The 25,676-nt window shown below is 50.7% G+C and overlaps 1 protein-coding gene and 2 long non-coding RNA genes across 4 annotated transcripts in view; 2 read left to right on the forward strand and 1 right to left on the reverse strand.

The window, feature by feature from the left end:
* Positions 1 to 118: 118 nt before the first annotated feature.
* WDR62 (WD repeat domain 62) overlaps positions 119 to 25,676 on the reverse strand; it is a 47,356-nt gene continuing 21,798 nt past the window's right edge. The window contains exons 10-32 of the mRNA XM_072772679.1: positions 23,404 to 23,541; positions 21,103 to 21,281; positions 19,831 to 19,922; positions 18,109 to 18,234; positions 15,376 to 15,443; positions 15,174 to 15,295; positions 13,783 to 13,858; positions 12,886 to 12,997; positions 12,721 to 12,784; positions 11,931 to 12,059; positions 10,340 to 10,473; positions 7,912 to 7,964; positions 5,296 to 5,514; positions 4,123 to 4,250; positions 3,774 to 3,877; positions 3,320 to 3,424; positions 2,874 to 3,008; positions 2,476 to 2,587; positions 2,225 to 2,366; positions 2,082 to 2,142; positions 1,250 to 1,897; positions 577 to 734; positions 119 to 471 (exon numbers count right to left, since the gene is read on the reverse strand). Coding sequence (XP_072628780.1) covers positions 205 to 471; positions 577 to 734; positions 1,250 to 1,897; positions 2,082 to 2,142; positions 2,225 to 2,366; positions 2,476 to 2,587; positions 2,874 to 3,008; positions 3,320 to 3,424; positions 3,774 to 3,877; positions 4,123 to 4,250; positions 5,296 to 5,514; positions 7,912 to 7,964; positions 10,340 to 10,473; positions 11,931 to 12,059; positions 12,721 to 12,784; positions 12,886 to 12,997; positions 13,783 to 13,858; positions 15,174 to 15,295; positions 15,376 to 15,443; positions 18,109 to 18,234; positions 19,831 to 19,922; positions 21,103 to 21,281; positions 23,404 to 23,541 — 3,372 coding nt within the window. The 3' untranslated portion in view covers positions 119 to 204. The remainder of the gene's footprint in view (positions 472 to 576; positions 735 to 1,249; positions 1,898 to 2,081; positions 2,143 to 2,224; positions 2,367 to 2,475; positions 2,588 to 2,873; positions 3,009 to 3,319; positions 3,425 to 3,773; positions 3,878 to 4,122; positions 4,251 to 5,295; positions 5,515 to 7,911; positions 7,965 to 10,339; positions 10,474 to 11,930; positions 12,060 to 12,720; positions 12,785 to 12,885; positions 12,998 to 13,782; positions 13,859 to 15,173; positions 15,296 to 15,375; positions 15,444 to 18,108; positions 18,235 to 19,830; positions 19,923 to 21,102; positions 21,282 to 23,403; positions 23,542 to 25,676) is intronic.
* On the forward strand, positions 3,058 to 6,527 carry LOC140603158 (uncharacterized). The gene is made up of 2 exons (XR_012006230.1): positions 3,058 to 3,482; positions 5,660 to 6,527. It is a non-coding gene; the product is annotated as an uncharacterized lncRNA (long non-coding RNA).
* Positions 19,579 to 21,809, forward strand: LOC140603101 (uncharacterized). 2 transcript variants are annotated; one of them, XR_012006175.1, is made up of 3 exons: positions 19,579 to 20,105; positions 20,383 to 20,516; positions 21,426 to 21,809. It is a non-coding gene; the product is annotated as an uncharacterized lncRNA (long non-coding RNA). The 2 variants fall into 2 exon arrangements; XR_012006166.1 differs by having other exon boundaries at positions 21,432 to 21,809.

The following is a 25,676-nucleotide window of genomic DNA, read 5'->3' on the forward strand; positions in this document are numbered from 1 at the left end:
TCACCCCTTCCAGGGTTTATCCACCTGTATTCCCTGGGCAGTCCACACTGCCCTCCTTCCCCGCATCCGCCTGAGGGAGCTCTGCGGATGCACCCTGACAGGCACCAGGAACCATTCCTCAAAGTTGTCAGTTTATTTGCTTCAGACACCGATTTCCTCTGAAGTGGCCAGGCTGTCTTGGGAGTGGGGGGGAGGCGCCAGCCCTCAGTGCCCCCGGGCCTTCCTCCGCACAGCCTGCACCAGCAGCTCTGAGTAATGTTCCAGCAGGGCGTGCAAGTCTGGGCTGGCCAGGGGGCACAGTGTCGGTGGGGAGGGGGAGCCCAGGCCAGGCTGGGCCTGGGGTGGGGCCACATCACTCCTCAGCAGCCAGCTGTTGGCCTCTAACTGGCTATGGATCCAAAGGAAGGTGGAGGCCAGCTCAGTCCGTGCCTGCCGCTGCTGATCAGTGCTCATCTGGTCGTTGGAGACCACCTGCGAGGGGTACCGACCTTGTCAGGGGCCACCACCCAGCCAGCTCAGGCAGGCTGTCCCAGGGAGCCCCCTGGCCCATGCCTCTGACCCCGGGGCTCGGCTCACCAGGTTGTAAAGGTCCATGGCTTCTTGGAAGGCAGTCTGCAGTCTGTGCACGATGGTGCTCACACTGCTTAGTTCAAGGGGAGTTGGGGGCAGGAACCTCAATGGCCCCCCAGGGTCCTCCCAGTGTCCAGGGCCGCCCTGGACCAGACTGAGCGCATCTGGGGTTAGAGGGGAGGGAATGAGAAAGACACCTCCGCTTTCCAGCTGGTCTCAGAAAGGCCAGGATGGCTGGCTGCTCTCAACTGCTGTCCCTCCGCCTGGAACACTTCCCTCGGTCCCCTGAGGCTCACTTTCCTCCCGCTCTGCTCAAGTGCCCTCCTTCTCCAGATTGAAGACTTTTCTCATTATCCTTCTCTAAACTGTAACCACTGCCCCCCTGCTTGTTCCCTAAGCCCTCTCTCTTATTTCTGTCCTTAGCACATACTCCTTCGTGACACACTAAACACTTTGTTTCATGTCTGGCTGTCTTCCCAGTTAAGGGGTCAATTCTTTGTGGTCTTGTTAACCACTGTGCCCCAATGCCCAGGGTCTAGAACAAAGCCCAACATGTATGAAGTGCTCGCTAAAGATTTAAGTGAACGAATGGTGCAGCCCCCGTGGCCAGGTCAAGTGCCCACCGTTGGAGCAAAGCCAGCTGTACAAGGGATGAGCCTTGCCTAAGAGTGGTACTCACCAGGGGCGGGCTCCAGGAGGGAGGTGACGCTGCCAGGGACCCCGGGCCTGGTCTCTGGAAGTGAGGTGCTGTTGGGGTGGGCAGGGGTGTTGGGGGACTCAGGGACCAGGAGCCTCGGGAGAAAGGTGGAACTGTGGAGCCCCAGGGAGCTTGCATCCACGGGGCTGGGGACTGGGAAGGTGGCTGTTGTGACGCTGGGCTGGGTGGCCACAGGATCCAACGGGGGAGGGGGCAACAAGAGCCTGTCGCAGATGCTTGACAGGGTCAGCTTCAGGCTGGCCCGGGCCTCGTGGTTGCCCCCTAAGGAGAGCAAGGCAGGTTCTCGGCCCTCGCTGTTAGAGCCCGGTGCTGCCGCGGTGGGGATGGCCTGGAGCTCCTGGCCCAGGGACACCAGTTCCCCAACGGAGGACGGCCTGGGGAGGGGCCTGGCCAGCTCAGCCAGCACGGGGCCCTCACTGTCCTCGAGGGAGATGCTGCGTGACATCTTGGCGCGGGAGCTCGCAGCAGCCGCCATGTAGGAGTGGGAGGAGGGGCTGTGGACACCCTGAGTCAAGCCTGGAGTGGGCAGGGCTATGGGCGTCAGAGGCTTCCTGTCAGCAGGCAGCACTGAGGAGGGGGCACAGGATGCCAGGCCTGAGAGGCAGGGGGCTGTAAAGGAAGCAGCCAGCTCACTCTCACACCCCAGCCAGAGAGCCAATGTGAGGGGCCCACCCCAGGAGGCTGCAGGGGCTGAGTGGCCTCTGCCCATCCCTACTGCCCCATAGTTCAGATGGGCACCGGGGCCATTTGCTGAGATGCCCAGGGCTGTTTATCTGCAGATGGGGGCACTCACTCAGTGGGAACCAGGCCTCCAGTGTCTCAAGGGGCTCCTCAGCCTTTTTCCCAGTGAGGACCTGCAAGCACAACCAGGAGGTGGGGACAAGAAGGCCTCCTGCTCCCAGCCCTAAATCCTGAAAGAAGTGGCCCCATACTCACGCTGGTTCTGCCTGGGGAGGTGTAGCCAGCGCCTACTCTCAGAGGCTCTGCCCTGGGCTGGCTGCACCCAAGGTCCGTGAATTTGACCTCTGGGGACTTCACCAGGTGCAGGGGCAGTCGGGGAGGGAAGGTGTGGGTAAACCTGTGGGAAGGAAAGCAGGGGTTTGTGGCTGGCCTGGGGGCTCCTGAGGGGACACAGTCCTGTCCTGCGAGAGAGAGCGAGCTTGGGTAGGAGGGGCACCTGCTCCTACCTGGATGTTTTCTGGAGACGTGAGAGGAACTGAGCTGAAATGCTAAGCCGGGGATTGAAGAAGTCTTCAGCCTCAGGGGCCTCCAAGTCTCTCAGGGATCCATGGAAGAGCTCTAGAGGAAGAGGCCAACGGAGCCCTCAGAATCCCTCCAGCCGCCCAGCCCTGAGCCCAGGAAGACCCACAGACCAGCAGGTGGATCCCCAGAAACGCCCTCAAGAGCACACACCCATGCCTGGGGAGCAAACACAGCATGGAGAAGAGCCTGCGTGGCTCAGTCCTGAGGATAAAACGCAAGCCCTCCTCCACCCTTGCTAGCCATGCAGGGAAGCCCTACCCACCCTACCCGAAACACCCATGCTTTGCCCAGCACTGGATGGCCTGCCCAGGCAGGGCCCTACCCTCGGGGTGTGCGTCAGTAAGTGTCTCGAAGTGGTGGCGGAGGAACTTCTCCTGCTCAGGGGTCTGGGGCAGGGAGCCGTTGGATATGCCCAGCACCTCGGGCTGGGATAACTCTTCTGTGGTACCTGGGCATCCTGGGGAGAGGCGAAGGGGAGGCGAGGGGGCGGGCAGGAGAGAGTCAGGAGAGAGTCGTCAACACCATGAGTCATGGCAGCCGCCCAGACAAACAAGCTAGACGCATAACAATGGAGAGAGCTGGACTGGCCCATCACACACCCTGCTGCCACTAGACCGAGGAGAGGCTAATGGCTCTGTCTCCCCAGCGAGGAAATGGAGGCTCAGTGGTCATCAAGTACAGGGCTGATGTGGGGAAAGTGATTATACCTCATGACCATCCCCCAGCCAGTCCCACACCTCGTCTTCCCCATATCTGGCCCCTGCTTACCTGGTGTGCGGGGCATCATCATGTTAAACCGAGGGGTTGGCCGGGGAGGGGACGAATGGATGGTGGTGAAGCTGCACTCCAAGTCGGCCTCTGACTCCCCCGAGTCTGGAGGGGCAGAGCGGGAGTCAGGAGTCCAAAGCCAGGCCCTTACTGGGTGAGTCAGGTAAGTGGCTCAGCTTCCCAGGGCTTCAATTTTCCCATCTGGAGAACGGGGGTTAATAATATCCTCTCTCCATTTTTATGGACCAATAAGTTCTTTGAGGAAGCGGCAGAGCTGGGCTCCTGCCAGTGGGCAATAGGGCTCCAGAATCCTCAGGTAACAGAAGGGACCCATGCCTGTCTCTGTGATAGACTCTGAACTTCAGGAAGACGGAGTCAGGTCACCATTAACACCCAGAAGGGGGCCTGGCTGGACCAACAGATTGCTGCAGGGTCTCTGCCTATCCCCACTCACCTTCGGGTGGGCTCCGATCCTTTGAGCTAATGGAGGAGCCTCTGAGGTAGGAGTCACCCTGCTGGTCTCTGGGCTTCCCCTTCATGTCCTTTGTGCAGTAATCGCTGCAGTGGGGGTGAGAACATACTAGTAGTAAAGAGCTGGCCCCCACCCTGAACCCCCAGACATCTGTGCTCTGCTCCTACTGGGAGCACGGCCTCGCCTCTCCTGCCTCCTGCGCAACCCAGGCCTACTCCACTCCCACAGGCCTACTGGGAGTGCAGAGAGCAATTCTTCCAGGGCATGCCTATCAGCCCAGGCCTCCCCTCTCCAATACCGTAAGGCTTCCCTTGGTGCAAAGGACACCCACCTGTCTGTCCCTGTGACTGTCACCTCTGCCTCCAGGGAGTAGATGATGAGTTCACTGTCCTCAGAGGACTCCCGCTGTAGGGGCAAGAAGGAGGGGTGCCCACAGCCATTCTCCTGGGGGCTCTCCGACTGTGGGGTGAAGAGAACACAGCCATCTAAGGTAGCCATGGCAACTGGGGCCCTTTGAAAGCCAGCAAATGGGCCACCAACACCCACAATAACAGGAAAGATGTGCTGGCCACTCACGGGAAGCCAGGGCCTGGCCCCTTATGTGCTCATCTTGAGCTCATTCTGTGCTCCTTCTGCACGACCATCAGTCAGCCCCTTTACACGTAAGGAATTGGTATGGCTCCAACCCTCCAAGAATCTGTTTGAATGACGTTTAAGAACAAACTAATCCTTGGTGAGAGATGAGAAGACTGCTCACCACAGGTGGGGGTACTGATGAGGAGGGGCACGGGGGGGGGGGGTCTTCCAGGAGGTAGAAAAGACTCTATATTTTGGCCTGGGTGGGGGGCACATAGGTGCATACATAGGTAATAATTCACCAAGCTGTATACCTAGGGTTGGTACACAAAAGCGCATGTGTATTATTCCACAATAATAAAAAAAGAAAGTTTGTACAACAGAATAAAAACTAATTTTGTTTGGAAAATAACAGAACAAGAGCTAAAGTTGCTTCAGGACTTCTGAGGGCCCAGGCCCTATTCTCAGCACTGGATTCCTATCAAAGCCCTCTGAAGGCTTTCTTTTTATGACTATTTTTTAGAAATATATATATTATATATATATTGGTTATCTTTTTTTAAATGACCATTTCTTTTTTAACAGCAGAAGCCTAGACAAGCCTTGTGACAAGTCACCACACAGCCAGGAAGGGGTAGGGCCAGGGCTCTATCGCTCAAATGCCCCCAGCCAGGTATAGGCCTGTTCTCGGGCCCAAGCTTTTAACCCTCAAGCGACCCACCCCCAGGCTCCTAGTCTGCCCTGGGAAGTCTCACTTACCCCAGGCCCAGGGCCTCACCCTCTCGCCCCCAACCATGTCATGTAATCATCTTTCACCCCCTAGAGTGGGACGGGTTAGCCTGATTTTCAAAAGGAGACTGCCGAGGCCCCGAGTCCAGGGTGGGCAGTCACAGTGCAGGGCCTGTGGGCTGGGCTGGGCGATCTGTACCTCACTCAGCAGGCCTGCCAGGCTCTGGGGCTCCACTGTATCCAGAACAGAGTCCTCCAGGCTCTCAAGCTTCATGGGGGTGAAGTAGCAATCCAGGTCCTGGGCATCCAGGATGGTCTTGAGGGGCTTCTGGTCAGCCCGCTCTGCCCAGCGGCCATGTGGCTTGTAGCTGCGCTTGGCATGGAAGGCTGAGCCATCTGTCACATCGTCGTCTCCTAGCTGAGGGTGACAGGGGATGGTCAGACAGCTGGCCAAGAGCTCACCAACTCTAATGGGGCCCAGGGACTCTGCATGGACTCCATCCAGTCTCTTGGCTTTATTTTTTATTTATTTATTATTTTTTTAAGACTTTATTTATTCACAGGAGACACACAGAGAGAGGCAGAGACATAGGAGAAAGGAGAAGCAGGCTCCCTGCAGAGAGCCCAATGCGGGACTTGATCCCAGGACCCCGGGATCACAAAGGCAGACGCTCAACCGCTGAGCCACCCAGGCGTCCCTAGTCTCTTGGCTTTAAATAGCACTCAGCAACAACTTCCAGATAAACGTCTCCAGCCCGAACCTCTGTTCAATTACAGAAGTGCATACGCAACTGCTTTCCGTCTATATGGATTCTTAGTGATACTTCAAAGTAGGCATTTGAAAGCAACTCCTGATCTTTCCCCCAGATCAGCTTCTGCTGCAGCCTTCTCTGTCCTATTCCCACTGGTGGCTCGGGCCCTAAACCTGGAGATCACCTCTCATCCTTCTATTGTCCCTCATACTCCATACTGTATTTCTTCAGCAATTCTCTCAGCACTGCTATCCCAACAGCATCCAAGATATGGCTACTTCTCTCACCCTGGTCCTGCCCAGTGTGGCCTCTGAAGAAGACTGGCTTGAGAGACAGTGGAGGGTGGGTGTTTCTGAGAACTCAGGCTCTGGAGCAGCCCTTGTTCACTAATTCCTGTGTGACCCTGGACAAGTTACTTAACCTCTCTGGGCCTCAGTTTCTCCATCTGTGAAACAGGGATCAGGTGAGATAATACACATAAAAGACTTAGAACTGGGATGCCTGGGTAGCTCAGCGGTTGAGTGTCTGCCTTTGGCTCAATGCATGATCCCAGAGTCCCGGGATCGAGTCCTACATCGGGCTTCCTGCATGGAGCCTGCTTCTCCCTCTGCCTGTGTCTCTGCCTCTCTCTCTGTGTCTCTCATGAATAAATAAAATCTTAAAAAAAAAAAAAAAAAAAGACTTAGAACAGAGCCTGTACAGAGTCAAGTGTGCTACGCATATTCACTGGCTGTAATTCCGCTTGTTGTAGTCACTGATAGGAGGAGCCTGAGGTCTTGAGACCTGGTCTGCAGGGGAGCGGATGGCAGAGATTTCCCTGAGGGAAAGGTTTTGATCTGAGGACTAACACTGTTACTGAAATAAATTGTCCAACCTAGGATGTAGGATTCTGCTGCCAGCTTCTTCTTTTTAAGGATTTTATTTGAGAGTGAGAGAGAGAGAGAGAGAGACCATGTGCATGAGCAGCGGGGAGGAGCAGAGGGAGAGGTACACTTCCTGCTGAGCAGGGAGCCCAATTCGGGGCTAGATCCCAGACCCCGAGATCATGATCTGAGCTAAATGCAGATGCAAAACGACTGAGCCACCCGGCTGCCACTCTGCTGTCAGCTTTTAACCCACCAGCTCCTAGCCTGCTCCTCCCCCAAGTAAACAACTATTCATTCAATCCTAGTATCATCTTTGTCCCTTTCTTTCTCTCACATCCAGTCATTGGGTTCCACCCTCAAAATCCACCAAAAATCCACCCATTACTGCCCACACCCCAACCCAGCTCAGCCTCCAATATCTCCTGGATGAGCCTAACAGCCTCCTCCCTGGACCCCTGCTTGCCCCTCATGTTCACTTTTGCATTAGATCATGGCTTTCCTCAGCTCAGAGCCCTCCCTTGCCTCCATCTCACTCAGTGCCAGGGATAAAAATAAGTGGGGAGGACAATAAGGAGTGTTTGAGGAACGCAGTGCAGCCCAAATGGTGCCATGCCATCTGGCCCCCATCACCTCTCTAAGCCCCTCTCTCCCCACCCTGCCCTCATTCACACTCAACCCAGGCAGCTGGGTCTCCCTGCACTTCGAACATGCTAATAAGCACAATCTGCCTCATGGCCTTTGTCTTGCTTACTGTTCTCTGCCTGGAACATTCCTTCCCAGGACCTGCATTTCTCCCTTGTTTCAACTCTGTTCAAATATAATCTCAGTGAGGCCTTTTTTGTTTGTCTTAAAGTTGTTGCCCCCTCCCCCCAACCCTTGCTATTTTCCTTCTCATTTTTTTTTCCTCTGCAGCATTTATCAACTTCCCAAATACTATGCATCTTATCTGTTTAATATGGATGCTGTCCATCTCCCACACTAGAAAATGTCTGCCTTGCTACCATATGTAAGGGTCAGAACAAGCCTGGCACAGGTGTCACATGAATGAATGGGTGTCTAAGCTGAGACTGGAAGGATGATGGGGCTCTCCAGGGAAATGAGAGACAGGGAGAGGGATATGGGCTCCCAGAAGAAAAGCATGAAGGACAGCACCCCTACTTTGCCAGCCCTAGTGTCCTGGTCTCCGGGCAGACTCACCAGCCGCTTTGCCCACAGTGGCAGTTTGCCATTGGTCAGGAGACACTGAGGATCTGGAGAGAGACATGGAATCCATGAAAAGAGACTAAACAACCCAAAAGACAAATGGGCAACATACATAAACAGGCAATTCTCCAAAGAGACAATACAAAAAACAAGAGACATAATAAACGATGCTCAGCCTTACAAACAGTCAGGAAAATGTAAATTTCCATAGGACATCAAAACTAACATGCTTCATATTACCAAGCATTGGCAAAAGCGTGGCAGGACAGAGGGCTTCACACTGCCAGGTGGGGCAGTAACTGGATTTGGAGGGTCCTTGGGGTTCCCTTTTGAAATAAAGTGTGTATTAACCCCATGGCCTGGGAGTGCCAGCCCTTGCCTCTGTCCTGAACAAACACTCTCACGTGTGCCTGAGGAGGCCGAGGAGCAGTCAACAAGGCCGTATTCACAATGGTGTACAGTTGGCAAAACCCTAAATGTCCATCCAGAGGTGAATACCTTAAAATATCCTACTATATGCTGTTGGTTGAAAGAGGGAGGCCTCTAGGGCGTCTGGGGGGCTCAGTCAGTTGAGCATCTGACTCTAGATTTTGGCTCAGGTTGTGACTCAGGGTCGTGGGATCCAGTCCCATGTTGGGAGTCAGACTCCTGATCAGTGGGGAGTCTGCTTGAGATTCCCTCTCCTCCCTCTGCTCATGGTCCTGCTCTAAATCAATCAACCAATCAATCAATCAATCAAATCTTTTAAAAAAAGAAAAAAAGAGGGAGGCCCCTGTTTTGTATCCACTAACATACAGGTTGAGGTTTCTTTCTTTCTTTTTTTTTTTTTTTTTTAAGATTTTATCTATCTACCTACCTACCTACCTATGAGAGAGAGAGCGAGCACGAGGGTACACACATGGAGAAGGGCAGAGAGAGAGGAAGAGAAAAAGTATCTCAAGCACACGCCACACTGAGCGCAGAGGGTGACACAGAGCTTGATATTACAACCTGAGCCAAAACCTAGAGTTGGACTGACTGAGCCACCCAGGTGGCCCCCAACAACATATTTCTGAGAGAAAAAATATACAGAATGATGTCTGCAGAATATAATTTATGTACCTAAATCTGACATGTTCCGAAGGCTGTGTGCATACGTATACAAAAGTTCAGGAAAAGGCCTATAAGGATTCATACCAAACTGAAAGAAGTGGTCACCCTGGAGAGGACATGGGATTGGGTGTGAGGGTGGCAACAAAGAAAATTCACTCACTCTGATTTTTTTCCAAGGCTGAATTCTTTTTTTTTTCCCCCCCAAGGCTGAATACTTACATTCATGTTGCCTACTGTCTAGTCAGCTCCTATTGGCAAGGCCCCCACTCCACACTGAAGCACCTGGCCTCTCTCAGCTGGAGAATCAAGGCCAATGGGACCCAAGAGAAGCCTGCAGTGGGCTTCTGGGCAAGTTTCCTCTCTAAAGGAGACTATAGGATGGACCATCCTATGCAAGCAGCAGCCATCTTGCAACCATGAAGCCTAAGCCCAGGGGATGTACAGAAGGACAGAAATTTAGAGAAAGCCTGGCCTGCTACAAAGTCATTGAGTTACTACTATTCTCTTTTTTTTTTTAATGATAGTCACAGAGAGAGAGAGAGAGAGAGAGAGAGAGAGAGAGGCAGAGACAGAAGCAGGCTCCATGCACCGGGAGCCCGATGTGGGACTCGATCCCGGGTCTCCAGGATCGCGCCCTGGGCCAAAGGCAGGCGCCAAACTGCTGCGCCACCCAGGGATCCCCTATTCTCCCTTTTGCCTGAACAACAGAATCTGTTGTCTTCGGGGGAAGAGCGCCCTGTTTTTCCCCTGGGCCATCCCCTGCACCCCCGCCCACCCTCTTTGGTCAGGTGGTCCCAGTGGAGCTGAGTCAAGCCTCCCCCTTCAAGGAAGACCACATGACTTAGACCTGGCCAATCACAGCCACTGGCTCAGAATTGGGCACCATGTCTCACACCGGAACCAAGAGTCACAAGCCCAGGATTCTGCTTGAGCTACTGGGAAAGAGATGCTCCTTTTTCTATCGAGTTTTATTATCTAGAGCTGCTGGGGTAATCTTTGCCCCCAGGAAAGGGAGAGTCTGCCTGAAAGCAAAGCTAACATGGAAAAAAGCAGAGCCATGAGACAGAGAAAAATATATTCCTTCAACATCACCTGACTACCAGGATCTGGCCATTGCCTGAAGCCAATGCTCTGATTTTCAGGTACATGAACCAATAAATTCTCTCTCCCCTAATGAGTCTGGTCGCTATTACACTGAAGGAGTTCTGACTGATAGGATTATTGAGCTACATTTCCAGGCTCTGAAAGCCAAGTAGTAGGCGAAACCCAGCAACAATCCTTACACTGAGAGTCCAAAATAGGGCCCCCTTGGATAGGTGCCTTTCCCAACCTGGGTCCAAGCTGTCTTTGGACGGGGTCTTCAGCAACTCTTCCGATTCACACTCTTCCTCCAGCTCCTCCTCCGTCTGCTCTCCAGGGCTTAAGGAGCAAATCTCGCTGGGCATGGATGTATAGGTCTCCTGCCTGAGGCCAGGAATGGGGGCAGCAAGTAGAGAAATAGGTAAATGGGGTGGGGGTGGGATGGATAGGGATCTGCCTAGGGCTGAGCCCTGTGCTAGCTTCCATATGAACATATTATAGACTTCTGGTCAGGATGGGGCTGGGAGGGGCACCTGGGTGGCTCAGAGATTGAGCATCTCCTTTTGGCTCAGGTCATGATCCCGGGATCCTAGGATAGAGTCCTGCGGGGAGCCTGCTTCTCCCTCTGCCTGTGTCTCTGCTTCTCTGTGTCTCTCATGAATAAATAAATAAATAAAAATCTTAAAAAAAAAAAAAAAGGGATCCCTGGGTGGCTCAGTGGCTTGGCGCCTGCCTTCAACCCGGGGCGTGATCCTGGAGTCCCAGGATCGAGTGCCGCATCAGGCTCCCTGCATGGAGCCTGCTTCTCCCTCTGCCTGTGTCTCTGCCTCTCTTTCTCTCTGTGTCTCTCATGAATAAATAAAATCTTTAAAAAATAAAAAAATAAATAAAATCTTAAAAAAAAAAAATGATGGTGCTGGGAGATCTCACCTGCCACATCTGTTCTGCTGGAAATGCCAACACAATAAGTAAGATATAACAAAGCCTGGGCTCAAAAAATAAGACAAACTCTCTAAGGGCCATAGCAATGTAACTGAAAGCAAAGCAGAGATTGGGGCTTGAGTACTAAGCTGCCACATTCTGTTCTGGAAAGTGTGTGTGTGAGTGTGAGTGTGCGTGGTAGGATGGGTAGCAATGAGGTTTTATCTTCTTTGGGGTACAGGAGCCTAAAACACGCTTGACAAGAGGTGGGCAGTGGAGGACACCGAAGGCAGAGTGTAAGCCCCAAAACCAGGAGCCAAGGGGAGTCGCCCATTCCCTTGGTACCTAGTTCTGTAAGACCTCCAATGCTACATAGGACAAGAGGCTCATGGCCTGGCCTGGTCCCTGTGGGGAGGCAGTGGCAAAGCCTCAAAGCAGAGGACAAGGACGGCTCCAGAGGCAGAAGAGAGGATAAATCCCCAAATCTCCCCCTCAACTTAGACCTCTATACTAAAATCCCTAACAAAAATTAGAATATGAATTCATGCCAAATAAAACCGGTCTTGCAGCAGAAAGACTTTGAGGAATAAGACACGTCAACTCCACTGGATGCTTCTCCGACTCTGTCCCTCCCCACTGCACACTGGGTCCAGAGCCTCCCCTTGGTCCCCACAGTCCCCTGGAGTGTCCCCACCACAGTGTGCACAGGCTCTCCAGGCACCCTGTTTTTCTACTTCAAAACCCTTCTCACATGTATTATCATAAATTTGTACTCAAAAGTCTGCGAGTGTGCAGAGGCAGGGCCTAAGGCTGTCCTGGCCACGGCTGTTTCTTCAGCATTAGTCCTCACAGGGCCCAGGGCGGGAAGACATTTCTTTTCTCTAGCAGACAAACGGGGGACAGCCAAGTGACTACAGGACCTGGGCTGGCTGCTCCACCTCTCGTCCTTCCTGTTCTGCTGCTGCTGTTGCTCCCGGTGGTTAATCTCCAGCAAGTGCTGCTTCATGCAGTTAGTGATCTCTGGGCCCAGATGCCAGATGAACACACAGCTGGAGGCCAAAGAGAGATGTGGAAGGAGCAAGAACAGTGAACATGAGGCCAGCGGAACCTGGAGCCACCCAGGTCACCACAGCCAAGACCCCATTCATTCCCTGGCCCCTCCCAGAAAACGAATCTCTGCAGCTTAGTGCAAGGGCTCCAGGCCACACTGGGTCTACATCCTGGGCAGGGTTCTGAGCACCCCAGGAAACCAGGACCTGTTCTGAAGACCTCAAGACTCAAGGAAGGGGTCTGGGGAAGGACCATAATAAATCAAAGGGAGTGACAAAAGGGACTTCCTTGGGCACCAGCCACATGTCAAGGACTTTATACACTATCTTATTTGATCCTCACTGCAGTTTGTCAAAGACATGGGGGTCATCTTTTACAGAGGGGCAAACTGAGGCTTAGCACTGGGAAATGACCTGCTCAAGGTGCCAATTAAGTAAATGGCAGGCAGATCTGGGATTGGAACTCAGGGCTGGTGTGACACCGAGGTACACGCCATCAAAGGAAAGAATAGTAAGCTGGAACCCATAGTAGAGCTCTCTTAACGGACAGGTTTGGAGTTTGGTGTTCCTGCTGTCTGAGCCCCTGCACTCCCCAAAGCAATCTGGTCTTGCCCGGTACTGGAGGGAGGCCAGCCAGGGGTGGCCTCTAGGCCTTTCCCACCTGTCTCCAGATACTGTGATCAAGTGACGACAGTCGTAGGTGAACTTCATGCTGGTAACAATTTCTGAAAGCAGAGCAGAGAAGCTGTGCTGGCTTTCTGACCCAGAAGGCTGTGTGGGGGCACATGGGGAGGTATCTTCCCGCCACAGAGGGAGGCACACCCACCTGAATGACCAAACATCTTGGCAATGCACTCGCCTGAATAAAAGTCAATCACCGAGATGCTTTTGTCGGAGCAGCTAGTGGCCAGGAAGGTGCCTGAGGGGTCCACATGGACCTGCCAAGAAGAGGACCCACATGACAGTGCGGCTGCTTCCTCGCTGTGGTGAGGCCCGGGTCAAACATCACAGCCTCCACTGATGGATGACCCTCTTATGCCGGACACTTGGCACCTGACTTGTCCCAGGCAGCCCTCGGGACATACACCCTGGTTAGGATAGGAACTCCTGTTCCCACTTCACAGGTGAAAAAATTACCAAGCACCCCCCGTGCCAAGCATTGTACACATGCAAACTGATTTCTTCCAGAGAAGAACCCTATGATAGAGACTCTTTCTTTCTTTCTTTCTTTTTTTTTTTTAAGAGATTCTATCTGCATTTTACAGATGAGGAAACAGGCTTCAGAGGAGATGACCCTTGCCCAAGGTCACCGCCTGAGACAGAGCTATTAAGAGTCTGACCTTAAAGCCTAAACTCAAAACAACTCCCTTACTTCAGGGGCTCTGAGAAGGATCCCCAACCTTGTCCTGAAAACGTGGCAGGGGGCAAGCCTAGTAAAGGAGCCCAGGCCTCTTTGACTGTTTCCACCGTACTACGGCCACTCAAAACAGAAACCACTTAAATGTCCCCGTTTGGGGAAGGGCTCAGTAAATAAAGGTAAAACAGTCTGTGATGCCCTCAGCTCCCAAGCGATCTTGGTCAGCTAGGCCAGACTGGGTGCTGGCCAGCTTGTGATCCTTTGATCAGGTGCCCAGGAGGCCACAGGTCTCAGGTGGCCCATCAGGGTGGCAGACGGACAGGGGGAACATGTGTGGTTTTCACACTAGAGATCCTAGCTACTCACCTTCAGCAGGGACCCTTCGTCACCCTGGGAGCCTTTGTAGCACTTCTTCTGCTTTCCATTCACGGTGTTGTAGACTCTGGGGAGGTGGGAGCATAACGTGGCCAACGCGGCCCTGCCCACCTGCCCCCTCTTACATGTGGTTCCAGCCCTACCAACCATCTTCCTCTCCCCTGGAAGCCCCTTGTCACCTCTTATCCCCATCTGATGCCTGGACTGAAATCCCATCTCAGGGAATGATGCTGTCTCAGGCTGACGTCATGGAGGTTACATACTGGATATTCACTGAGTTAGTTGTCTGCTGAGTTAATGTCTGTCTTCCCTGCTACAGAGCAAGCAGGATGCTGGCACTCAACTTGAATGAGCAGGGCAAAGAGGTGGAGAACCTCTTTGTACACGCTCTCCCCATGCACACCCCCTTTCTCCCCTCTCCTGGCTCACTCCACATCCTTCTCAGTCTCACTTCAGATGTTCTCTCCATCAAGCCCTGCTTGATCCCCAGGTAGGATCAGGTATCTCCCTAGGACCCCCCAAGTCCCGGCCTCTCCCAGCCCTGACCGCTCCATGCTGTCACTGTCTAGTGAGGCATCCATCTCTCCTTCCTTGGACTGTGAGCTCCGTGAAGGCAGGGCCTGGGGCTGCCCTGCTCACTGCTGTGTCTCCTATACTACCCATCCCAGATGGGTGCTCAGGGAATGTAGGTGAATGGATGCATCTGAGCCACATCAGCCCCTCTCAGTCACCCCACATAGGCTTCCAGAGGGCCAAAAGGAACCCCCTTCTGGCCTGGAGCTTAGGCCTGGGTGAGCTCCGTTCCTAAGAAACACCCACTAGGTCCTTCCACCCAACCCAGCTGCCTCAGGGACCGAATGGGCAGGGGAAAAGAGACTTGACACCTCATGAGCACACAGACGCAACTAGGTCTCATACAGGTCCCACTCAGAAACCAGGCCAGGGGGATCCCTGGGTGGCGCAGCGGTTTGGCGCCTGCCTTTGGCCCAGGGCGCGATCCTGGAGACTCGGGATCGAATCCCACGTCGGACTCCCTGCATGGAGCCTGCTTCTCCCTCTGCCTGTGTCTCTGCCTCTCTCTCTCTCTCTGTGACTATCATGAATAAATAAATAAAATCTTAAAAAAAAAAAAAGAAACCAGGCCAGGGGCAAGCCCAGGTGGCTCAGGGGTTTAGCGCCGCCTTCAGCCCAGGGCGTGATCCTGGAGACCTGGGATTGAGTCCCATGTCGGGCACCCTGCATGGAGCCTGCTTTTCCCTTGGCCTGTGTCTCTGCCTCTTTCTCTCATGTCTTTCATGAATAAATAAATAAAATCTTTAAAAAAAAAAAAAAAAAAAAAGAAACCAGGCCAGGCCGACTAAGAGCCCAGGGCAGCTCCTTACCTCACATTGCGGTCCTGGCAGGCTACAGCCACATACTTCTGGGTGATGTCAATGTCCATGTCATACAAGGTGGTCTTCTCTGCCACATGGTGGGTACGGACAAAGTGTAGTCCATCTGAGGTCTGGCAGGACAGGCAGGGCCTTCAGAGGACACCCATGACAAGCTTCCCTCCCCAGCCCCTAAGGAGGAAACCCACTCTACCCGCTGGGCACTGCGAAAGTAGATGCTCTTGTCAGCCCCACAGCTGATCATCTGGATGTCTCTATTGCCTGGAGGAGAAGGAGGTGGTACATTAGACAAGGCTGGGCCACTGCTGAGCCTGACTGGGGTCAGGGTCCCTAGTTAGGGAACTTACTGCAAGTATACTCTGCTGGGGAGGGATCCCTGGAGGAGGTGTAAGTAGTATCCTAAGATGTGAGCTGTGTGCATGAGGTGGTACAGATAGAGCAGTGGCATGGCAGGCCTCTGCAGACCAAGGGCAGAGAGGGAAACAGGCCAGGGACACAGAACGGGCACCACTTCTGATTTGGGATTTGGAAAGGTGATTTGGGTGACAGAGTGGAGGCGGGACCAAAGCAGGGGACAAGTGAAGACAGGTAGACTGTTGGGAGGTTCATGCCATCATGAGCAATCAGAGCATCCACACATACCTCAGGCCAGGCCCCGTAACATAGGTGCCTCCCCCTTGACGGCTCACAGCCCACTCCATTGTACAAATGTGAACCAGGGGCTTAGAGTCACACAGTCCTGGTCCCAGGGCGCACGGAGAGTCGGGACAGGGTCAGGATTAGACCCAGACGTTTTCTGGCTAACCACTGTGCTCTAAGCCCTGGCTTCCTCTCCATGCCTCTGATTCCAACAGGCCAGATTGCTAATGTGTCAGGACATGACCCCACCTAAGTTCTATTCCTGCCAAGAATGTATCAGCAGAATGAAATTGTGACGAAAACAAAATTGAAGGAAATTCTATAAAATGACTGGTCTATACCCTGCAGAAAGCCATGTCAGAAAGACAAAGGGCCTGACAGTCCCCACCCCATGGAGTTCTGTGAAGCCTGTGGAACAGTGGCTGCCACCTGGTTAGCACTATAAATATTCTTGCCTTTCTTCTTTTTTCTTTATAGAATTAAAATAATAACAGCACAGATACCTCAGTGTTGTGTTGAGGATGTAAAGACAGAACAGATATAAAACACTTAGAGCCCTGGTACCACAGACCTGCTGCTTCATGGCAGGATACCGGAGAAGCTTGGGCCTGACACACAAGATATAACTCAAGCAGGAGTCACTGGCCCACAGAAGGGAATGAGTCCCATGTGGGGGAGGGAGCGTGACCTGGGAAGGACCCAGAGAGGCCTGCAAGTTACTGGTAATGTTCTGCTTCTTAACCTGGGGTGGGGAGCCCACATGCTTAGCAATGTTAGAACACAAGCGATCAGAACAGTCACTGGTTATAAACAATAGGTGTGTCTGTTCTAGTTCATACCCACTGATTATGAACCTTGATGGGGAAGTTCAACGTATTATTCTGCAAACTACACATATTGTATTCATTTGTTTGGATATGTTTCAGATAACACTGTTAAAGACCGAATCCTTTTTTAGCATGGCAGTGACCATCAGGTTTCGACCAGCTAGAGTCCAGTTTATACTGACAATAAAATTGTCCATGTTGTGAGCATAGCCCAGCTGGAACAGAGCACCCAAGAGCTGGGTTTAGGATTCATGTCCTGTCAGACTGGCTGGGAACTCTGATAAAGCCTACACCCTGTAATGTAGAAGGTGGCCTTAAGGACCAACTCCTGGGCTACCCCTTGGGTCATCATCACTGCTCTCGGATCCAGACTGTTTGTTAAAGCTGAGGTCACTGGTGGCCAAACTGCTAGACTTGCTGACTTATTCCAACTCTATCCCGTGGAACGAATAGGTTTTTAAAGATGTCTGAGAAGTTTTAGCTGGTCAAATCTGGCTGTCTTCATTGACACATCAAACATTGTTAACTTTAGCTACAGAGAGGTAGGGCAGGAGGTAGGGAGGACCAAGGGACAGTAGTACATTCTCAGTCATAAGATTACAGGTAAAAAAAACCTCTTCATAGTCAAGAACTTAGAAAAGTACATGGGTATATTCTCTCCATGAATATATTCTTCTGGAACATCGTTTTGAATATGCTCTTCGGTTCTGATCAGTTAACCCTACAGGACCCACCTCCCCTCCCCTTGGAATCCTTTAGGGCCAAGGACCTCTATACTGAATCCTTTGAGTCCAGAGGAAATCCCTTTGATTTCCTAGTTGAGTGTGGGCTTTGTCAGCAGCCCTGCACAATATCCTAAGCCTGCACGCACTGGCTCTGTGACTCCAGCTGTAAGTGCGAGGATCCTCCCCAGCACAGAGTTAGCTTCCAGCAATTTTCATGGTCACCTATTTTTCTGCCAAGGACACCGGTGCCCACCCTGCCCTCTCACAGGATTGGCACCCTGGTTTCCTTTAGGGGAGCAACATTCATCTAATTCCGGTCCTCCTGGATTGGAGGCAGAGGCAGATATGGGCTGGGGGTGCATGAGTCAGACCTGGTCCAAGAAAACATCCCAAAGCCCTGGCACTGAGAGCTGTTCTGAAAAGAGCACGTGCCTCAAGCCAGCAGAAGGGAAGTGAGCTCCCAATTTCTGCCAAAATAGACAGGAAGAGGGAAAATCTCTTTTCAGTGGCACAGTGATAACCAAGATGCTGCCCATCACAGAAAGGCACAGCTGACAGAGGCAGTCTTGAAAGGTTAAATAAACAAATAAACCAACCAACCTTTGGATCCAGCTGGGCCTGAATCCAGAGCTTGCTTTCCCCTCTTGTTTAAGCTAAAGGGAGTCTTACTGTTGTTACTTGCAGCCAAAGGAGTGCGCCAAACAAGGTGGAGGAAGCAGGAAGGGAGGGGCTCACCAGCAAATTTGATGGCCGTGATGGAGGAAGAGTGGTCATCCAGGGTCTGCTCCAGGTTGTAGTTCTTCTCCACATTCAGCACATGGATCAGTCGGTCCCGACTGGCTGAGGCCAGCAAGGTCAGCCCTGTGAGTGGACAGGGTAGCCTTGGGTTCCCAGGAGGCTGCTCAATGCCTTGGCCTCCCACATGGCAATGAGACTGGGCTTCCCCAGCCTTGAAGAAGGGGTCTTTGGTTCTGTAACTGCAGCCAACTTACCCCAAACCCAGGAAGGGACAATTTCCTCAGCTATCTGTAGTCCTGCCCCAGGGCCCCCAAACCCTGGCATTTCACACCCCATGCCACCAGTTCAGGAGGATGAATCTTCACGTACATACGGACACTCTGCCACCTGTACCCATAGCAGATATCCTAGCAGAGCCCAGAGCTCCTTCTTGTCAAGTCCAACTCTTTGGCTTCCCATGTGAAGCCCTGCCAACTTCTCAGGCTCCCCAGAACACTGTTCCCTCACTCCCGGAGCTCTGGCTCTCTGGGTCTCGACCAGGTCTTACTGATGACCCGCTGCCACACTTCTGCCAGTACACCCCTCAGACAGTGGTACCCTGGTCGCCTGGCATGTCTGAGGGCTAACACATGACTGGAGGCAGAGGAGAGCTTGGGAAGGATGCACTGAATGAAGACAGATCTAAAGAACTGCGGAGGGTGGGGGAACAGGGTGTTTGAGGAAATGGAGGAGGAGGAAAGAGCGTGGGAAGATTGCTAACATATCAGGACACGACTCCACCTAAGTTCTATTCCTGCCAAAAATGTATCAGCGAAATGAAATCATGATGAAAACAGACAAACTCAAATCGAAGGAAATTCCATAAAATGACTGGTCTATACTCTGCAGAAAGCCAAGTCATAAAGACAAATTAAGGCTGTGGAATGTTCCAGAAAAAAGGTGACAAAAGAGCTATGAAAACTCAAGTGTGAACCTGGACTGGAAAAGAAAGGTGCTATAGAGGACAATACTGGGATAGCCAGTAAAATAGGAATAAAGACCACAAAAGGGAGGACTATAGGATAAAGTGAAACCTCCACAACTGATGTGCACATGGCCATGTAAATGGATGTCCTCATTCCTAAGAAATGCTCACAGACCCACTGGAGAGTGAAAGGTCATGTCTTTACTCTCAAAGAAATCAGCAGAAAAAAAGAAATGAATATGCTAGTATTCTATTAGCATGAGTATATGTACACACACATGCATAGAGACAGAAATGGAGATGGGGAAGCAGATTAAGTCATACACACAGTTATAGGGTCATACAGAATTGAAAAGAAAAAACCCTGAGGAATCTGGGTGAAGAGAACATGGGTATTCATTCTAGTACTCATGGGATTTTTCTGTAGGTATCAAACTTTTTCAAAATAATATGTTTGATACGTGATCTATAACTGTTGATCTATCTTTTCCAGTGGAGGACGAGCTCATCCACACATTCTTTCATTCAGCACTCACCTCTTTAACCTGAGCGCTGTTTGGGGCGCTGAGAACCAGGGCAAGTCCAGCCCAGTCCTGCCTTCCAGATTCTTGTATTCTAGAATCCCAGCTACCCTGACTCAGGGCCCAGCAACAGGGGCGCTTACACAGCCCCATCAGACATCAACTACCCGTTTCTATGGCTCTGCTGGGGGCCCTGCTCCCCTGCCTTCCCCCTTCTACCCTGTATAGGTTTACCTGTCTCAGGCTTGGAGTACTCCAGGCACAGCACCTCAGCATCATGGGCTTCCACTTTGACCAGCTCATCCATGAAGTGTAGCTCGTGGATCCTGGGAGACATACTGTCCACTGTACCCTACCCAGAGCCCCCGCCCCTCGGCTCTAGGTGCTCTGCCACTGCTAGAGAATGTCAGAATGTTGCCCGCGAGGCAACATGGGGGACTCTCTGCCCTGGCCAGCTAGTCGAGAGATGCCTAACCATTCTTTTCCTCTAGAAACCTCCTTTCTCAAAGGTTTGAGAATGGTTTGCCCACCTCAGTGGGTGGGCACCCAGACACTTATGGCTCCATGGGCCAGGTCTAGGATAGTCCTCTGGGGGAAGAGGAGTGGAGCAGGGTGGTGTCAGAGGAGATCCCTGGGGGTGGGGGAGGGGCCGGGGGTCAGAGGTCAGAGGTCAGACTAAGGATAGGACCTATGGGTGGGGAATACTTCACTACAATCTCTCATTCTTAAAGACTCTCAAATCTAAACTTTCCTCGTTCTCTCCAAATGAAATCAAACCACCTACAGGCTATCTAGGATGATATAAGAGCCAGTTATCCCAGGTCCTCCACTCTAGCTGTGTGACCTTAGCTTAGCCACCGGCCTCTCCTGCCTCATTAACCTATCTGGACATGGAGCTAATACCAGCACTTGCATCAGAGGTGGGTGAAATGACTACGTTGGTTGATGCAGTATCAGGCCACATGGAGCATGTGCTCTCTACCTTCCCCCCCCTCAACGGCCTTCCATTCCTCAACGGCCTCGACACCCAGGGGGTCACAGCCATCATATTCTGTCAGCAGCTACTGGGCCAGTAACATCTTAAAAAAATCTCATAGTGGGGGTAAACAGCCTGAGCTCTCCAATGTCCCATCCTCCTGGCCCCCCTCCTGCGCCACCAGGACCCCTCATGCCCCAGCTGGCATCCCCTCTGACTATTCAGCACCAGTATTACATGGCTGGTGAAAGTGTCACCCTAGTCTGTAATTGTGCAAGTTTGCCCATCTACAATGCAGGCACTATTTGCAAGCCCCAGCTGCTGAGGTCCTGGAGCTACACTATCTCAGCCCTCTGGAAGACACTGCTTAGCTTACGTTCTCAGGGATGGCTGGTTTCCAGACTGCCATTCACAGTCCCTCATTCTCAGTGGGGAAGCAGAGGTGCCCAAGTCAGGGCTCCTTCACACCACCCTCAGGACCCAAGCCTGAGCTGGGAAGATACATTAGTCATCTGCCAGGGCTTACTTGCCTCAGATTTCCACTTCGGTCGCCTGAAGCCAAGTGCTGGCCATCAGGACTGACCTGCATGACTCGGACCCCAGCCTTCACATCCACAGGTGTTCCATTCTCACTCCCTCGGTCTGGGAAGTGGGACATGTCCTGCAGGTGCTGGATGTCATTCTCTACATACACTACCTTCAGCAGGGTCTGCAGGGAGGAGAGGGCTGAGGTCAGTGCTCTGGGAAGGTCTGAAGCACATCTGCAATTCTGTCTCCCAATAGCCAGGCTCTCATTCTTCATAGTAACAGAACTCCATTTTTTAAAAATATTTTATTTATTTATTCATGAGAGACACAGAGAGCAGCAGACATAGGCAGAGGGAGAAGCAGGCTCCCTGCAGGGAGCCCGACGTGGGACTCAATCTCAGGACCCCGGGACCACGCCCCAAACCAAAGGCAGACACTCAACCACTGAGCACCCAGGAGCCCCCAGAACTCCAAATTTAACCTTCTCTACTGAGAATAACTGTTTCCTACCCTCCCCTGCAGCTAGATGAGGCTCTGTGAATAAATTCTGGTCAATGAGATATAAAACAAGTGAGAACCCTTCTGCTTCCTTTTCCTTTGTTCTTCTACCTGGAGCTCTAGCAGCCATATTGGATGACATGGTCAAGGGCTACTCCAAAATGACAGAGTGGAGAGCTGAAGGCTCTTGGGTCTCTAAGGACTTCCTATAGCTGCCAAAACAGCTTGGACTGGTTACCTCCAGGCTATTTAGGAGTCAGAAAACCAAACGTTTACCTCTTATTTTGGATTTTTCCGTTGTATGCACCTAAATGTAACATATCACAGGTATGGAAAAGAAGTTAGTAATACTAGGTGAAGGGGATGAGGGGAGTAAAGGGGCACCTGCTATACACACCCTGCATAAGGGTCAGCCAAACTGACCATTCAGGTTTTTCAACTCATCAGACTCTTTTCCACCTCAGGGCCTTTGCACAGGCTAGTCCCTTGGCTTGGACACTCTCCCCTGCCCTCTTTACTCATTCCAATCCTCCATATCTCAGTTGCCTCTTCCTCTAGGAAGCTGCCCTTGACACCACAGGTAAAATCAGATGACACTTATATATCCTACTAGCATTTCGCAATTTTCTTTCATGGTGATTATCATGTTTGTGATCATATCATAGGGGCGGCGCCCGGGCGGCTCAGTGGGTTAAGTGTCTGACTCTTGATTTTGGCTCAGGTTATGATTTCAGGGTTGTGAGACTGAGTGCTGCGGTCAGTGAGGAGTCTGTTTGAAGATTCTCTCCCTCTGCCCCTTATCACTCTTCCTCTCAAATAAATATTTTTTTAAATGATTATTTATGGGGTGTTTGCGTGGCTCAGTCGATTAAGTAACTGCCTTTGGCTCAGGTCATGGTCCCGGGGTCCTGGGATCGAGCCACACGTTGGGCTCCCTGCTCAGTGGGGAGTTTGCTTCTCCCTCTGCCCCTCCCCTGCCTATTCTCTTTCTCTCTCTCTCTTAGATAATAAAATCTTTAAAAATGATTATATCATAATTTGTACAGTTACTAGTTCACTGCACAGTGCTTAGCATAGATTTTTTTTTTTAAGATTTTATTTATTTATTCATGAGAGACACACAGAGAGAGAGAGAAAAGCAGAGGGAGAAGCAGGCTCCATACAGGAAGCCTGATGCGGGACTCGATCCTGGGTCTCCAGAATCACACCCTGGGCTGAAGGCGGCACTAAACTGCTGAGCCACCCAGGCTGCCCCATAGTGCAGATCTTAATAAGCATCTGCAGAGAAGATGAATGCACAATTCACATCTCAGCTCCTAAGAGAAGCTCCCTCACCGACCTAGCAATATCAACTATTTCTTCAGCAAAATTTTCTCTATATTCTCCCATCATGGCTCTCTTTGGGGTCCTGCCAGCACCCTCACCCAAGGCTTCACAGTTTGGCAGTAAGGTAGACAGGGGAAGCCTCTCCCTGGTTTGGTCCACCAGGTGCTCTTCCAGGAAGTTCTGACTTAACACTTAGGGAACAATTTCATTTCTATTGAATATGGCAAGTTGCCTGGAGTAGCTGTGTTGACACATACCTGGAGGGCAGGAGCTGACTGGAAGAGGAGAGACCATGCTACTTCAGAAAGAAAAAAAAGGAGAGAGAGAGAAACGAGAGAGGGAGACACAGAGTGCTTCCTGGTCCCTGCATCCAGGGAAGCTTAACACCAAGGTCCATAGGATTCTCTCCTACCCCTCTATCCTAGCTTAAAGCACATCTCTGTTTCTCCTAAAATATGGTTCACAATTAAGCCACTCACGTTACTGAAGATATTCTTCTGCCATTCAGAGTCGGGACTGCTATCCATGTTCCAAAAGCGGATGGTGTTGTCTGAGGAACAAGTAAGAAAAGATCCTGATGGCAGACAAGCTCTCTGATCTTCAAACTCAGGATACACCTACAGTTCCCAGAGAATAAGGCAAAGAGTGATTCATTACAACCATTTCCATGACAGCACTGGGATATTCTATTGTATTTTGGTGGGGGAAAAAAAAAAAAAAAAGGCATGTTGCAGATAAATAGGCATAGTGTAATGTCTTCTATGTTAAAAATAAACAAGAAAAAAAAGACACTACATGCTACCATATGTTGTCCATGCACCATCTTCAGCCCAGGTCATGAAACATCCTCGCACATAAATTTCCAAGGCAAATGGGCAGCCCAGTCAAAAATCACTAAGCAAAAAAGGAAACAAGGTACCATGGGCAAGAAGCAGCAGAAAAAACAGTCCACCTTCAAATACTGGAAAATCAGACAGAATATAAAATAACTCTGTTTAATGTGTTTAAAGAAATAGAAGAACTTTGACAAAAGTAAGAGTAGTCAACCATAAACTAGAAAGAATAAGCAAACCTGAAAAAGAACAAAACTATTTCTAAAAACAAAATACAGCTCAGAGAGTCAGAGAAATAACATATAAAGGAATTTCAAAATATGGAACACTGAGTTCTGAGATGATAATAGCAGCAGCATAGATTTTTTTTAATCTAAAAAACCCACACAAGGCACCTAGGTGGCTCAGTTGGTTAAACATTCGACTCTTGGTTTTGGCTCAGGTCATGATCTCAGGGTCATAGGGCCGAGCCCCGCCTCAGACTCTGCACTCAGCCTGAGTCTGCTTGAAGATTCTCTCCCTCTGTCCCTCCCTCAACTTGCACACATGCACTCTCTAAATGATTAAATTTAAAAAATCCCCACATAAAAATGAGTGACCAAAACCACATGAACAACAATACAGCAAAACTAGGTGATAAGATATTCTCTTAACTCCCAAAAGATAAGCAGGTAGGGACAAACTACCTCTAGTCATAAGATCTACACATCATCATGTGTATGAGAGAAAGTAGAGGGAAGCAATGAAGACCCTGACAGATCCAACAAAGGATAACCCAAAGTAGCCAACAGGTATTCATGGGAAGGTACAACAGGCCAAACTGAACAGTTTAAATTGGGAGGGTTTTATCCTCTCCAATAGTGGTTTAACTGCAAGGTTTGGCAGTTAGGTCTGAAGGGGAGTTTGAAGAAATAGTTGATATTGCTAGGTCAGTGAGGGAGCTTTTAGGAGCTAAGATGTGAATCAAATCAGGAGGGTTTCATCTTCTTCAATAGTAGAGTGCTAGGTTTGGCATTTAGAAGTCTGGAGCAGTGAAGCCCATAAACTCTCAAAACTGACCTGCCAGGGCTCTCTTTGAGGACAAAGGCCTATCCTGAGGGCAAACTACTGAGTGGAAACAAAACTGATCAAGAGAGAGCCAGGAGAGCCAGAGTAAAGGGGAGGCTTAGAACAAAGTAGAGGTACACATAAACAGGAACATAACAAGGAAATATCAAAAGGCAAGCTGCCATATTTTTTTAAACAGTATAAAAATCATGGAAGATGGAATTTTTTCCTGAGAAGTAGGAAAATGTTTTGAACACCAACTTCTGTGTGTTTTTTTTTTTTTTTTTTTTAAGGAATGTCTATACCCAAGATGGAGCTCAACCTCACAATCCCCAGATGAAGTCTCATGCCAGGCATGCCACAAACTATACCAACTTCTAAAAATTCAGAAAAACTAGTGTTACATAAAAAGGAAAACAAAAAAAGGACCAAACTCAAGTCCCAAAGTTAAAACAAAAGGAAAAGAAAGAAAGCACACCAGAAACATATTTCCACAAAACAAATCAAAACTGTAACTTACTATTTCAAGATAAGCTAGAAGACATTAAGAAAATGATCTGAGATATGGATAGCAACCTAAATCACAATTAGAAAAACCAGAAATAAAGGATCCCTGGGTGGCTCATGAACTGTTCCTGACAAGTCTTCCAAAGAATGAACTCTGAACTACAAAAACAACTGGAGATGTCAACAAATGTCTATATGTAAATATCTGTTACTTGTAGAACAAAGAATAAATATGGGTCAAGTGACATCACTGAAAATGGCACAGTAGGGAACTCCAAAAACTATCCCTCCACCAAAGCAACCTTAAGCTGGAAAAAAACTATCAGAATCAACTTTTTCAGAACCCCGAATCTAACTTACAATAA

Source organism: Canis lupus, chromosome 1 (genome assembly GCF_048164855.1).
Source record: "Canis lupus baileyi chromosome 1, mCanLup2.hap1, whole genome shotgun sequence".
In the NCBI taxonomy this organism is placed as follows: domain Eukaryota; kingdom Metazoa; phylum Chordata; class Mammalia; order Carnivora; family Canidae; genus Canis; species Canis lupus.